Source organism: Portunus trituberculatus, chromosome 8 (assembly GCF_017591435.1).
Source record: "Portunus trituberculatus isolate SZX2019 chromosome 8, ASM1759143v1, whole genome shotgun sequence".
In the NCBI taxonomy this organism is placed as follows: Eukaryota; Metazoa; Arthropoda; class Malacostraca; order Decapoda; family Portunidae; genus Portunus; species Portunus trituberculatus.
Window position 1 is genome coordinate 5,605,001 of NC_059262.1, and position 15,000 is coordinate 5,620,000.

The 15,000-nt window shown below is 43.8% G+C and overlaps 3 protein-coding genes across 14 annotated transcripts in view; 1 reads left to right on the top strand and 2 right to left on the bottom strand.

The window, feature by feature from the left end:
• LOC123500361 overlaps positions 1–2,718 on the bottom strand; it is a 9,645-nt gene extending 6,927 nt beyond the window's left edge. Inside the window, exons 1-2 of one of the 4 annotated variants that reach the window (XR_006673302.1) lie at positions 2,573–2,689; positions 1,101–1,636 (exon numbers count right to left, since the gene is read on the bottom strand). The gene's annotated coding sequence lies outside the window, so the exon portion shown is untranslated. Of the gene's footprint in view, positions 1–1,100; positions 1,637–2,572 lie in introns of all 4 variants that reach the window. The other 3 variants (XM_045249088.1, XM_045249077.1, XM_045249080.1) reach the window with 3 other exon arrangements.
• A 1,117-nt stretch (positions 2,719–3,835) lies between these two features.
• The window catches only part of LOC123500303 (seipin-like), a 21,977-nt gene continuing 10,812 nt past the window's right edge, over positions 3,836–15,000 (top strand). Inside the window, exons 1-9 of one of the 8 annotated variants that reach the window (XM_045248992.1) lie at positions 3,836–4,141; positions 5,082–5,227; positions 5,736–5,914; positions 7,132–7,334; positions 8,095–8,328; positions 8,906–8,975; positions 9,201–9,355; positions 9,551–9,629; positions 9,793–11,515. In XM_045248992.1, coding sequence (XP_045104927.1) covers positions 4,079–4,141; positions 5,082–5,227; positions 5,736–5,914; positions 7,132–7,334; positions 8,095–8,328; positions 8,906–8,975; positions 9,201–9,355; positions 9,551–9,629; positions 9,793–9,905 — 1,242 coding nt within the window. In that variant the 5' untranslated portion in view covers positions 3,836–4,078 and the 3' untranslated portion in view covers positions 9,906–11,515. Of the gene's footprint in view, positions 4,142–4,420; positions 4,569–5,081; positions 5,228–5,735; positions 5,915–7,131; positions 7,335–8,094; positions 8,329–8,905; positions 8,976–9,200; positions 9,356–9,550; positions 9,630–9,792; positions 11,516–15,000 lie in introns of those variants that run through there. The other 7 variants (XM_045249000.1, XM_045249010.1, XM_045249017.1 and 4 more) reach the window with 7 other exon arrangements.
• Positions 11,925–13,440, bottom strand: LOC123500392. 2 transcript variants are annotated; one of them, XM_045249118.1, is made up of 4 exons: positions 13,283–13,440; positions 12,962–13,074; positions 12,393–12,506; positions 11,925–12,163 (listed from the first exon to the last, which is right to left on the bottom strand). In XM_045249118.1, exons 2-4 carry the CDS (start codon positions 13,065–13,067, stop codon positions 12,156–12,158), a joined length of 228 nt encoding a protein of 75 aa, XP_045105053.1. In that variant the 5' UTR covers positions 13,068–13,074; positions 13,283–13,440; the 3' UTR covers positions 11,925–12,155. The 2 variants fall into 2 exon arrangements, with proteins under 2 accessions (XP_045105053.1, XP_045105057.1); XM_045249122.1 differs by having other exon boundaries at positions 11,925–12,160; positions 13,283–13,437.

Here is a 15,000-nt window from a genome sequence, read left to right on the forward strand (position 1 = left end):
GGGCAATGAAGGGAAAGAGAAGGAAGAAGAAGAAGAGGAGGAGGAGGAGGAGGAGGAGGATAGCGAAGGGAAGCTGTAAAGGAGGAGGAAGAGATCACGGAAAGAGAAGAAAAAGGAAAATGGAGGAAAGAATTAAAAGAAGAGGAGAAGGAGGAGGAAGATAGCGAAGGGAGGAGGGAAAGATAATTAAAAAGAGGAGGAGGAAAATAGCGAAGGGAAGATGTAAAGGAGAAGGAGGAGGAGGAGGAGGAGAGGGAAGAAGATAACGATATGAGTGCACTGAGAGGATGACGAGGAAGAGGAGGAGGGGGAGGAAAGGAGAATAAGGTGAAATGTTGGAAGAGGAGGAGGAGGAAAGGAGAACAAGGTGAAATGTTGGAAGACGAGGAGGAGGAGGAGGGGGAAGACGAGGAGGAGAAGAAGAAAGGAGAACAAGGTGAAATGTTGGAAGACGAGGAGGAGAAGAAGGAGGAGGAGGAAAAAGAAGGAGGAGGAGGAGGAGGAAAGGAGAACAAGGTGAAATGTTGGAAGACGAGGAGGAGGAAAAAGAAGGAGAAGGAGGAAAGGAGAACAAGGTGAAATGTTGGGAGGAGGAGGAGGAGGAGGAGGAGGAAAAAGGAGGAGGAGGAAAGCCAAGACTAAATAGTTACGTGGGCGTTCACTTAAGATGTGTTTATACTCTGCGTAGAGAGAGAGAGAGAGAGAGAGAGAGAGAGGTCTGGTAGGAGATAAGGGGGGTGGCTGCCAAAACAACTAAGTCCTGTGTGGAGGTTTTCATGCGTTCAAAACATCTACCTCCATCTCCTCCTCTTCCTCCTCCTCTTCCTCTTCCTCCTCCTCTTCCTCCTCCTCCTCCGCCTCTTCCTCCTCCTCCTCCTCCTCCTCCTCCTCCTCCTCCACCTCCACCTCCTCTTCCTCCCAGGTGTACTCTATATTTTTTTTCTTTTTTTTCCACTAAACGCACTTCTTTGTTCATTTGAGAGAGAGAGAGAGAGAGAGAGAGAGAGAGAGAGAGAGAGTAAAAAACACTCATTATTCATGCCACCTACTTCTCACCCCCACACACACACACACCAAAAGACAGATGTTGCAAGCCATACCTGCTGCTGGCTGGGCGTGAACAAGTACAGTGAAGCAGGTGAGAGCCAGAGCGAGGCACACCTGCACACGCCACCCTCTTCTACACACCTGCATTTTGACACCTGTCTTGTAATATGCGACTAATAGTTCCTCGTGTTTCCTCTGATGGTCTTACTGTGTTTCTGCCTTCAGTTTTCTTTCTCTGGGTCAGGAATTACATCTGTGTCTTGAGGTATATATCACTTTTTGTTCGGAAACGCTTTGCTCTCACCACGACTATTTTCAAAGGCCACAGAGATGATCAGTCGGGTTCTCAAGCGTGTTTCTTCTGTTCGTAATGTAGAAATGTTGTTAATCCGTCACTAGAGCCGTAAAAAAAACACCCGTAAAAACCCGTGTAGATTCAGTGAGAGCCTTTTGGAAGTAGTGGGGGTGCTGCGCGTAGAGTTGCAGTGTTACTCGATCGTTGAGCTTCTGAAGTTGGAGATGAACTGGTAAAACTTGTACTGAGATGTTTTTTTTTTTTTTTCTATTTTTTTTTCTATCTCCACTTGTGCTGTAATTAATGAGTCATGCATGTCAAAGAAACGTTAGTCGCGCGCACACACACTCTCTCTCTCTCTCTCTCTCTCTGGTATTCTGTCACTCACTGCGTATGTTTGTATCATTCTTGTAACTTAATCATATACATTTCTCCCCATGGCTTCTCCAAATACACACACACTCACACGCACACTTTTTTTCTCTCTCTCCCTCCGTGTTTATCACTTTTGCTGTAACTTGGCGAGATCACACAGACTCTTCCCCAAGGCCTCACCACGCAGCCTCAATCCCATATCCCTCCCGCGGCCCCCTCCTTGACTTCCACGCTTTTAATCCCTTCAGTAGCATGACGCGTTTCTATATTCTTTCTGCTTACTATTTGGTGATTTCATACAGCTTCAGAAACTTATGTGGGGGATTAAAATAGTAAAGACTGTGACCATTAATCTTCCGACCTCTATAGACCCTTCTAATGTCAATAAAATGGTATAATCGTACACAATTCTCAAGGTAAAAATGTGTCCCTGTATTGAAAGGGTTATTTCACCGCCGGATACAAAGGAGCCCTTGCATAAATCACCACAAACACACTCACTTCTCACTCACCAAAAGCTGTTGTGAGAGAACCGAACGTAGTGTTGTAAGAGTATTCGATTCCGTGGTGAACGCGGTAATAATATGAGAGAAGTGTTCGGTAGCGTATGCAATGTTAAACTGAATCGTACACACACACGCACGCACACTCAGCGTATCATTAAGAATATATTAACTCCAGAATGATTAGATTTGCTGCGGGAGAGAGATGAGAACTGCTTAGTAACCTGTCAGATATTAAACTGACACTAGCACACACACACACACACACCGCATGAATAATTACAAGAACTGAACATAATATAACCAAATTTTCCGACTTCTTGGCTGACAATATACAAAAAGAGTCGAATACCCTTTGAAATGTGAGGAAGGCACTGATACACACACACTCGGCACACCCTCACTCCCTGAACGTCAACTTGGCACTGGCTGGCACTCTGGCATTGGCTCTGTGGTGCTTGGCGGGGTAGGTAGTTAATGTAGTACTCGTTTTGGGGACTGCTGGCTCTGTGCTTCAGTTGTGTTCAGGCCGCGGCGTCACATGTCTGGGTTCGATACAGTTGACGGGGTTTTTAGCGGGAGAGGTAGCGGTTTAATTCTCTCTCTCTCTCTCTCTCTCTCTCTCTCTCTCTCTCTCTCTCTCTCTCTCTAGTAATTCTACCCGCGCCATATGATGTTTTTCTTTACGCCTCAGATCACGCGCCTGCATCCCGTACGTCTCTCTCTCTCTCTCTCTCTCTCTCTCTCTCTCTCTCTCTCTCGTGAGAGAGTATTGTGCGAGATGAGAGGATGATTCACTCTTGGCAATTCTTATCCGGTGCCCTTGAGTGATTGATATACGGATGATAGCTCTGGTAGTGGTGGCCGAGTCGGGTAAGCTTGTGGGGAACAGCTATACTACATACCATACCCACTACACTGTCTTATCCTTCAGAATATTAATGGTATCTGCTTTTGTACTGAAGATCAACGAAATATATCAAGTCAGACCTATACGTGGCGCTTTCTAGAGGTATATGTATGGGTTTAAAAGAGCTTTGGGGACGGGGTGACTTGAAGCGACAGACAGCGAGGTGTTGGGAAAGGCAGGGGGGGAGGGCGGAATGGGACGGCCTTGCACTGTTGCTGTCATGAGTCATTTAAGTGTATTTATTTATACATCTCATCTTGTTTAGTGTAGTTGTGATATTAGAGACTGCTTCATGCCATCGTGTGTGTGTGTGTGTGTGGTGAGCTAAGCCACCCTGTGTAGTATTGTCGTGTAGGATAGACTTCATTTAATCATATTATTATTCAAATCTTATAAAATTCCTTTCCTTCTGAAGTCTAATGTGTGTTGACAGGTGACAGGTGACAGGTGACAGTTGGTGACAATGAGCAAACTGGTATCTGGTGTTCTTGCTCCTATTTCCCCTAATTTCCCGCCAGTTTTCTCATTGCTCAAAACTCCTTCAGGAAATAGTGCTGAATTCTCCTCATTTCCTGCACCGCATAGTGACACCACCACCACCACATTCCCCGACGCGGCTCTTAATCTCCTTCAATTACTGACAAACACGAAGAATGAAGCAAGAAAATCTGGCAAGTTGGCGGGGGAAGGAAGAGAAGGAGGAGGAAGAGGAGGACGAGGGGAGGGGGAAGCTGCCTGATACCCTGAGTGCCTGGGATGGGAGTCTTGGGGAGATTGACTCGCTCACACACTGGCTGGTTGAGGTGCAGTGAGAGTGAGTGAGTGTGCCAGAGTGGAGCAGCGTGACATGAGCAGGCTTGAGTGTTGGATGACAGACTGACAGCTTCACTTGTAGGGCGTCTGTGAGTGTGTGAGTGTGTGAGCGCCTCGAGTCGACCGCCAGCCACCATGAGCAAACTTTTGGGCAGCTACGTGTCTAACAAGAGGAGACAGGCACAGGACTATCTTGAGGTGCGTTTGTTACTTTATTCCAGGATGTCAGGTAGTGATTTAGTGCTCCTCTGAATCATGGACATGCTCTTTTATCTCGTGTATCGCCAGTTATCTCTCCATTAGCTTCTCTCTCTCTTGATAGCAGTTTAACACCGTATTGTCAAACTTCCTCCCTCACTATTTTCTAAGGCCACAGAGCTAACCGAGCGAGATCTCAAGACAATTTCTCTTGTTAATAATGTAGAAATGTTATTAATCTATCACTAGAATCATAACAACATCCGTGAAAACACTTGGAGCTTTAATTAGAGGTTTCTGTAGATAATGAAGATAACATGCTACCAGTGTGTATAGGCGCTCTCATCTCCCTCTCTTTCGCTCTCTCACGCCGTATCAGTGGTGAGCCGTGACCAGCCCTGGTATGGGTAGACCCTTTGGAGTGATGGTAATAACCTTTGCATGCTTATTGTGAGAGATTCTGTGTATTTCGTGGGAAAATATAATGTCTTTTAAAATCGTGATCGACTGTGCATCATTAAAAAAGCAACAGGGGAAGTGAAAAGAATAATAGAATGCTGGTTTTGGCTCTATTTTCAGTTATTATTATTATTATTATTTTTCAGTTCCTACCACCTTACAATGAAAATGTTAATGTTGCTACTATATTGAGTGGAATTATTGCAGTTTGAACCAATACACCACACGTAACCATACACATTCTCACGGTCTAGATCACACTTCTATGAGCATTTCTAACCTCATTTTACCCTATCGGAAAATGGGGTTAGGTTAGGTTAAAAGCCCACTTTCCAAGGAGGTTCCCAAACTTGTTAGACATAGGGAAATAGAAATATTAGATAAGCTATGTTGGTTCAAACTGCAAATTTATCTATTGAGTCATTCTGTTGCTATTTTCTTTTCTTTCTTTTTCATCATGACAGTCAATTGTTTATTACAGTCATGGCAGTCAACGGTGTACTCCATGGTGGTGTTCAGCGCCACCATGGTTGTCATCTTCTGGGCCAGCGTCTTCCTCTACACCTCCTTCTACTTCACCTTCATGCCGCAGGAGTCCATCACCTGGCCCATCCACTTCCAGTTCAGGTATGCCCCCTCACTCTACCTGGTGCTGGTGTGGTGTGGGATATCCGGTTCGTATGGGTGTTAGTGTTTGTGTTCCTTCATCCATCTATTGGTAACTGTCATAAGCACTGTTCATTCAACCAGTTCACTGCTACATTACTCTTCCTTTAATTAAACTAACATCTTTTGAAACTTTTTTGTATTAAGCTTTCTGAAACTCTTCACTGCTGTATGGAACAGTTCACAACACTAAAAGTAATATTGAGAGTCTTATAAGAGTGAGATAAAAAAGGAATAGATTTTGTATTGTCTGGTGGCCAAGGAACAAGGAAAGGCATCTTAGAGTGGCTAGTGATTAATAAAATACGTATTCCTTCACCTTACACAGCAAAGAGCATCATTCCTTAACCCTATTCAGTACTACACTACTTTTATGCATTGTGGATTTCAATTTATTAACTTCTATTAAGCAGTTTTTCATGGATGTGTAAGCTTTTCTTTGCACTGCCAATAATTTTCCCTGCTGCAGGTCGTGTGAGAAAGAGCCGGGCATCTGCAGCAACCCCAGTGCAGTGATCCCTGTGCTGGACCCCATGCGAGGCTCCCTGTTGGTGCGGGGACAGAAGTACCGAGTGGTGGTGGACTTGGAGATGCCTGAGTCGCCCGTCAACCAGCGGATAGGTAATGCAGGTGTATCATTAAGACCAGGTGTGTTGATGGAAGGGTGTCTGCCTGCCTGCCTGACTGTCTGTGTGGTGTATAGTGTGTGTGTGTGTGTGTCAACTATTTGCCGTAAGATGATGTTCGGTAGAGAGTGCGCATTTAACTTTTTTATATGCTTGTAGAAGAATGGTTTGGGTTACTGGGAGAAAAAAGAACTTGTGTCCACATTTTCTGTTGCCACAAGAAGGAAGAAAAAGAACTTGTACAATGGATGAAAGCTTAAAATCAGGAATATTTCTCCTATGAAAGCAAGTGATATGAATTTCTGTGCTTTCCTGAGTATATTCGCTGCACATCCTACTAATGAAAATGCTGTGGGTGCTGTAGGGTGCCTCATAAGACTTCTCCACCTGGAACCAACAGGGATAAGAATGTGTGCGTGTGTGAGTGTGTGGCATTGCTTGCATAGTACATAGATAAATAGATAACATTCTTCTGAGACACAAAAAATCCAAGGATATGAAGAAAGAGAGTGGTGAAAGTAATGTTTGATGTACCAGAGAGAGAGAGAGAGAGAGAGATGAAGCAATAGTAGGTTAGCATGGTGGGTAATTACAGCGCTCATTTCTCAGTAAAGCCTGACGTTGGAGCGCTGTGAGGGATCATGGAAGGGATGAGTGCAAGGCAGCGGGGTGACTAGTGAAGATTACTCCTTACTTTTTAAACTGGGGGAAGGTACAGAAAGGCAGAGGGGTGCTGTGTCATGGTGTGCTGGTCTAATGGTGCCTTACTGACTTTGTGCTGCTCCAAATTCATGCTTCAGTGTCATCTTCTTCCTCTTCCTCTTCTTCCTCCTCAGTGCTGCTTGAAATTCTTGCTTAGTGTCTATCTTCTTCTTCTTCTTCGCTGTTGCTTGAAATCCTTGCTTCAGTTCCTGTCTTCTTCTTCTTCTTCCTTTTCCTTTTTTTGTGTGTGTGTTTGTGTTTGTGCTTTTTCTTGTTATTGGTTTGGTTTGTTGACCTTTTTTGTCTTTTCACAGCTAGATTGCTCTCTCTCTCTCTCTCTCTCTCTCTCTCTCTCTCTCTCTCTCTCTCTCTCTCTCTCTCTCTCTCTCTCTCTCTCTCTCTCTCTCTCTCTCTCTCTCTCTCTCTCTCTCTCTCTCTCTCTCTCTCAGAAGTGTATATAATGTAAATATATCCACATGGGCAAGTGGCGAGAGAGTAAAGTGTAGAGTGCTAAGGAGAGGCATTTCTGTGTTCTAGGAATGTTTCTACTGAACATGGAGATGAAGAACCAAGGAGGGGAGACACTGAGGCAGTCGTCCCGCTCTGCAATGCTCCGCTACAAATCCGAACTACTACACATCATCTCCACCACTGTGTTTGCCCCTCTGCTGCTCTACGGCCTGCAGGAGGAGAAGCAAGTGGTCACAGTGGAGCTCTTCTCTCAATACGAGGAGGATCCGGTGAGTGGTGAGAGGATGACAAGGAAGATTAAGGAGACTGGTACCTTTAGGCCCTTTTTTTAATCATATGGCTGGTTCTCCTGGGTAAAAATAAAGGAAAAACTCTCATACTAGGGTGGTGTGTGTAAGGAAGGCTGGAGTGCAAGAAGAGTAGATAATGCACACACATACACATACACACTTGCTAGGGTGGGGTGTATAAGGAAGGGAAGTGAAAGAGAGGTGTGTAAAAGTGTACTAAGTGATGATCTGTTAACTCAAATATCCTCTTCCTCTCTTTTGTCTTCTTCTATCATCTTTTTCTCTCATTTCCTCTTCTTTTATCTTGTATCTTTCTATCGTCTTATATCTTCCTATCTCCTCTTCTTCCTCAACTTCCTTCCTTCTTCCTCTCTATTCTCATCTTCCTCCCATCTCTTTTTTTCTTGTTTTCTTTTCTTCTATCTTCTATCTTTCTATCTCAAATCTTTCTATCTCCTCTTCTTCCTCAACTTCCTTCCTTCTTATTCTCTTCTATCCTTATCTTCCTACTATCTCTTTCTCATATCCTTTTTTTTCTCTCTTCTCTCTTCCTGTTCTATTCTCTTCTAGCTTGCATCTTCTTGTTTTATCCTCTTACATCTTCCTATCTTCTCTTCTTCCTCATCTTCCTCCCCTCCTCCTCTTTTCTATCCTCCTCCTCTTTCTCCCATCTCTCTCTTGTATTCTCGTCCATCTTACTGTCACGATAACTAACCCTCTTTACCACTGTCCCTCCCAGCTGCTTCCACTGTCAGAAGTCCACATAGAGCTTGCCTCTCGTCACGTGGAGCTGTATGCGGCCCAGATGAGGATCCACGCTACCTTCTCTGGGCTGCGCTACTTCATGTACAACTACCCGCTGAGTGCTGCTGCTGTGGGTGTTGGAATCTGCATGGTCTTCCTCTCTGCTGTTGTCATCCTCAGCTGGTACCAGTTTTCAGGGCCCACACTCTCTCCTGTTCAGGCATCAAGGGTGAGAATATGGTTTTTTTGTCTGTTAGTGAGTGAGTAGGTATTTCTTATAGTGAGTTCTGAAGTTTGTATTTGTAAAAGGGGATTTGAGTGGTAAGATGACCCACTCTCTCTCTCTCTCTTTCTCTCTTGTTTAAGCTTCAAGGGTGAGAAAGTGGCTGGTTTTTGTCTTATGTTAGTGTGTGAGTAGCTTTTTTTTTTATATTGAATTCTTAAGTCTGTATTAGGTAAAAGATGATTTGAGGGCTAAGATGGTCCACTCTCTCTCTCTTTCTTGTTTAAGCATCAAGGGTGAGAAAGTGGCTAGTTTTTTGTCTTATGATAAACTGGATGTTGTGAGTGTGTGATTGGTTCTTTTTATACATCAAATTCTAAAGTCTGTATTTGGTGAAAGATTATTTGAGTGCTACCATGTTATTTATTGATTATTTACTTATTTACCTTTTCATTCATGATTTTGTGGATTTAAAAGTATCATAGAATGTCTTGTAAATAATTTGACAAGTAGAACCAGTGCAGAACTCTTTTATTTAGTGTAGCAAGTAGTGTTGACAGGACTAATGAGTGTCTCTGGGCAGGGTATGGTGTCCTTCCCTAATGGCAGTGCCCCAATCATCAGCACACACATCGCCTCACCACCAGTCAAGAGTAAGTATCACAGTGTATGAGTGTGTGAGTGTATGAGTAAGAATGAGTAAGTATGAGAGTGTATGAGTTTGTGGGGACTTCAGACTCCTCCTCCCTGACCTCATGTACATTTCCGTCCAACAGTTGTCACCAAATACCTTGTGAATGTGTGAGAATTGCTCCTTATTGAGAATTTGTCCTTGCAGTTTGAATATACCTTTGTTTCACCTCCTTTGTGTTTTGCAGAGGTGGTGGAGGATAAAGACAAGGATGATGGTGGCAGTGGTGGTGGTGGTGGTGGTGGTGGTGCTCCCAGCTCAAGGGTGCTTAAGATTGAACCAGATGAGAAGAGTGCCAAGGGTGAAGATAAAAAGGTACCCAGTGACTCCCAGAGCAATCAAGTGAGTGAGAGAGAGAGAGAGAGAGAGAGAGAGAGAGAGAGTATGTTTGTGTGTGTGTGTTGCTGTGTGTGTGTGAATGGTGTGTGTGAGTGTGTAGAAGTTTCTGGTATTGGTGACCTGATATATAGATAGGTAAGCTTCACACTCTTCTGCTTGTGATGATGAATGCTGAAGGTGTTTTGTTCTCTGCCTTAGATGAGCCAAGACTCCCCTGCTGGTGAGAAGCCTGGCGACCGAGAAGACTTTGAGATTGTGAGTTCCTCTAGACCACAGGGTAAGTATTGTCACTTTACCCAATTGAATGCATCTGTAGTGAAAAGAGTTAATGAAAGTGATGATTATTACTGCTATAGTTATTGTAGTAGTATTTAACACCTTCACTCTGAGACTTATGAAAACTAGTATTATATGGTGATGTAGCGATGGTGTTCCCTTAGCAGGAGTGACACTGAAGGAGGAGGAGGAAGAAGAGGGATTCCCAGGCCCAAAGAGAAGCACAAGCAGTGAGGAGGAGAGTGTGGTGCGCCAGAGAGTCCAGACTATCTCTTAGGCCGCGTGGTGCAAGACTGTGGCCGGACGTGGTGCTGAGACAGACTTGAGTGCCTTGTGTGTGCTTTGTGAGTCAGGTAGTCATGATGTACAGACTGTGACATATGTGCCTTGTTTCCACAGTTGGCAGGTTGCGGTTTGTCTGGGTCGTCTTGTATGAGAGTGCCAGCCTGGTGTGTAGGTAGATAGGTGATGGTCAGGGTGGGTCATGTTAGGGCTGAGGCATTGATCTTTTCTCATACTAAGTTGATTTCAGTGTTAGAATTGGTGTTGGTAATTTCAGGACAGATATTAACCCTTTCAGTACCGGGATGCAATTTTACCATGAGTTTTGTGCATGATTAGACGATTTTATTGACATTAGCAAGGTTCAATGGGGGTCGGAGGATTAATGGCCAGTCTTCACTATTTTAATCCCTCACATAAGTTTCTGAAGCTGTATGAATTGATGAAATGGTAACCAGAATGAATATGGAAAAGTGTCATAATATTGAAGAGGTTAATATTCATCTGCCTTGTTTATTATCAAGTTAGCAGGTGTGAGGGTCAGGGGTGTATAGTATAAGGGGTCTAGCATCAAGTCCCTCTCATGTCTTTGTTTACTCAGTTTGCAGGCGGTTTGTAGAAGTGATGCGTAAACAAAGAACTCGAACAAACACAGACACTCCATACTGTTGAAGATTATTACTAGACTACACAAAATAAATATGGGACAGGAAGTTAGTAGAAGCAATGCATCAACAAAGGACTTGAACAAACACAGGCACTCCATGATATTGTAGAGTATTACTAGATCACACAAGTTAATGATCGGACAGTTCAGTGGTGGAGTACATATTTGTGTGATGGCTGGTGTGATATACTTAATCACTTCAGGAATAAAATATAAGTCCAGGCCAGTGCTGTAGCTACCGAACATTTCCTCACGTAACTAATTATTAGACGAACATTCCATTTTGTGTCGGTGAATGAGGAGAGATCGGTCATTGTGGTGTGTTACTAGTCAAGGGAAGGAGACTCAGCTTTACTCAATTTTGTACTTAAATGTGGTTAGGTTAACTTAAGATTGGCCAAAGAAACAGTGTGGCTGCCTTCCCTGCTGTCTCGTCTCTGGTGTTAATGGTCGCTGTTGCAATAATTTAAAAGAAATTAAATATTCCCTCTTGTCGTTACTAGTGTGTGTTTTGAGTGAGTTTGGTTAGGTTAAGCTGGTTTTCCGCTTTGCTTAATCATCCGCTGAGAAAAATGATTGGTGAAGACACAAGGCAGGGCTGGAGGGTGTAGTGGTGCAGGCAGAGCTTCAGGTGTGTGGCTGCCCTCTGTAACAGCTGGCCTCACTATGCTCAGCTGTGCCCTACTGACTCAGCTTCACAATTTATTATAGTCATTCTGTTTAATTACATTTTTCTTTGTTATTTTCATTATATTTTTATGATTTCCTGTTTTTTTTTTTTTTTTTTTTAGATTGTTTTGTTTTAAATAATAGTTTATGCAACTTTTGTTTGAATTTATTGTAATTATTATTCTCTGTTCTTCATCTGTCATTCTTCCTTCATTGTTTTAATGTGTGTGTGTGTGTGTGTGTGTGTGTGTGTGTGTGTGTGTGTGTGTGTATGCCAAAGCTGTTAATCTGGTGTCTTGCAGAGTGCCAGCAATAAATCTTATACTGGAACTGTTTGCTATTGAGTGCACCAAACCTCACACTTTCTCCTCACTGGTGCAATAAGACAACACCAGCACACCCTGGAGCCCAGACTCACTCACGCTAACACATCACTAAAAATTTCAAACAAAGAACAAATGGCAGTAGAATTGCTGGCCCCTAGAAGACTTATGTGGTCTGCTGTGCTATCTGATACATAGCAAGAGACAGGACAGGCAAGGCAAAGGTTCCTCCTCACTAACTGTTGCTCGGTGCAGCAGGAAATGCATGGCTGTGATGCAGAACCTGAATCATGTTTGGCATAAAAGTCAAGCAACAAAATCCAGATATATTGAGAGGAAAAGTACTAACAACATATTGCTTAGGCTTTTTTATTCATGAATTCAGAAGAAAAAATTTAAAAAATGAAAAAAATCCATGAGATACATTAGTGTAGTGCACGAGCCATCATAGACCCAAGGTTAGATGGAGAGCAGAACACTTTGACACGATAGCATTGTCCGTCTGTCATCTGCTGTGGAGGCTTGGAAGCAAGGCAGCCGAGGGCAGGTGAAGTGGTGGCTGGCAAGGTGTGTGCTGCTGCTGCCTCTATGCTGCTGTGGGAGACATCAAAGTACATGTTGAGTTATGAGCGATGAGTAGTAATGGTAAAGTTGTATTTAAAGATGATACAGGAAGCAACTGGTTCTCACACAGAGTTGTACAGAGATGAATGAATGGACACAGTGATCAGGTTGTTAGTACTGAGTCATCAGGGAGCTTTAAAAGATTAGACAAAATGGATGAGGATGATGTCAGTGATGGTGTCAGTGTGTCACAACTCACCTTTAGGAGCAGTGGCAGGAGCTGCAGTGGTGGTGTGTAGTGCGCTGAGTGCTGCAATTTCCTCTGGAGTGGGAATAAAGGCCTTCACAGCTGGGGGAATGAAGGCATCAATAGCTGTAGGGCAGAGAACACATTACAACACATCCACTCACACACTCTCAATTTGACCCAGACCTTAAATACCACATGATCACCTTCATTAATATGTCTATGTAACCTTTCTGCAATATTTAGTACGGATGGTGATGAGTGAGTGGCTTCTCTAGATGTTTCAGGGAAGGCAGAGTAGGAGTGGCAGGAGTGAATGTAGCAGTGGAAACCTCAGGTGAAGAGAGAGAGGATGGAAGCTTGCCCAGTGCACCACAAAGGCATAGGATCTGGGAATGTCATCCAGGTACCAAGTTAACCTCCACTAGTAGTAGTAGTAGTAGAAGTACTCAAAAATTACATGATCTCTAAAGCTGTGAGATGGGACAGGGTCAGTTCAGATAATGAGTAGTTTCTTTGCACTTCAGGGAGGTGTGTGTGCATGTGTGTGTATGTATGTGTGTGTGCAGGAATGGTCATACCTGCAGGGGGTCCCAAGGCAGCAGCGGCGGGGGCTGGGGCGGGGACAGCTGAGGTGGTGGTGGCAGCAATCACCACCAGGAAGCAGAACACCACAAAGGTACGCATCTTGCTGCTGAGGGAGGGAAAAGTGATCCGTTATTGCAACAAATCCACGTGGAACTCTGAACTGTTTTATTTGTTAATGAAAACCCAGACAGACAGACTTTCCATTCACTTTACACAAGACAGAATGATTCCACACAGACATGGTGAGCAACATTTCTCTTTTATACCTAAACATGTCACCAGCATCACCACCACCACCACATTCACCAGCTTACCTGTAGGAGAGGAGTGTTGGTGCCTCAGTAGTCAAGAGCTAGGGAGTGAGTGCTTGCTGGTGTCCTGGCCGGCTTATATACCCCGAAGCAGAGGTGAGGAGAGAGGGAGGTGCAGGGAGAGTAATCCCGCAGAGAAAGGTGCCAGCAGGAATTCTCTGAACAAGAACAAAAGGCGGGACAAGATGCTGATGTCATGATGGGGTCATGTGGCTGTGGAGAAGTGTGTGTGTGTGTGTGTGTGTGTGACTGCTTATAAAAAGGTTACTTTAGCATTAAAGATAGTATCCAGTAGAACTGAAGTGAACTGCTACAGAGAGAGAGAGAGAGAGCGAGAGCATCATTATTGTGAGCTTCATCCCACAAATATTATATTTTCCTATACTATGCATGTTTGGCAGATACACCCCCCTGCAACAAAAAAAAAAAAAAAAAATATATATATATATATATATATATATATATATATATATATATATAGAGAGAGAGAGAGAGAGAGAGAGAGAGAGAGAGAGAGAGAGAGAGAGAGAGTAATTTTTTCCATATACCTTAAGATAACACACACACACACACACACACACTTTGCCTGGGTGAGGAATTAGCAGTAGCATGTGAAGGACAGACCACTGTGACAGTCAGGTGTCCGGCAGTGTTTGTTGAGTCGCCAAAACAATTTCGAACCCTTCGCCGCATATCGGGGCACCAGTAGTAGGGAGCGAACCCATGCAGCTCCCCTCTCAGAGAGAGAGAGAGAGAGAGAGAGAGAGAATTATATCTATATGACTTAATTACATAAATCGGGACACCGCCAGTCAGTAGGGAGCGAACCCAGGCACGGCCGTGACCCAGGCCTCCTCCCAACACTCCGCCGTGAGGGGGGTGAGGTTGTGCCTCTAGGAACGATGAACACCGTGATGCTACACTCTCTCCCATTCCCACTCCCATACAAACTTCCATTCCTCGTTTCTCCCTCCTATTACCGAAATACGTATGTGCATTTCAGGTAGAACACATCTAGAATTGCCCAGAAAACCCTGAAAATGGAGAGAAATGTTGATATAGGAGACATATGTGATGACGTGAGGTTGGGCATTGTGATCGTCGGGTACACAGTCCGGCTAGACCGTGGTCGAGTAAATAACCATCGCCGTATTTGAGACATTTTGGGGGATTGATGATCTTTTTGGAGTTAATTCTGCGTTTGCTTCACTCTCTGAGTCTGGAAACACAAGAGTTTAGCTAAATATTCATGGGCAGAACGGGAGGCAAGCACTCTGTGGTCCAATATTTACGTGTGATTCATATTGAAGAATTGTTAAAAAGAAAGACGCCGAGACTGGAATGAACTACTTTTTGTGACGTGATAAAACACTGAAACAAATATCCAAAACATAAGGACTTTCCCCTGTCCAGTATTAGGAGTGTTTTATGCCTTCAGTGACGTGTAAACAGGATTTCCACGTTATTTGTATGAGGAAAACTAGAGACCACAAAATCGCCTCAGGGGCCTTTGAAAACACTGGTAAAGTTACGCGGATTTTCGATGAAGTTTCCACATTATTTTTAGGCTATGCACTCTTGAGATCCATATTAACACAGGGTAATCTTTTCTAGTGGCGGTGAAGGAACGGAGGAGGATGTTAAGTCCGTACATCCCCATATTCTGAAACGGTTTGCTCTTACTATCACTGCTTTCCCAAGGTTCCAATTGAAGAAACTCG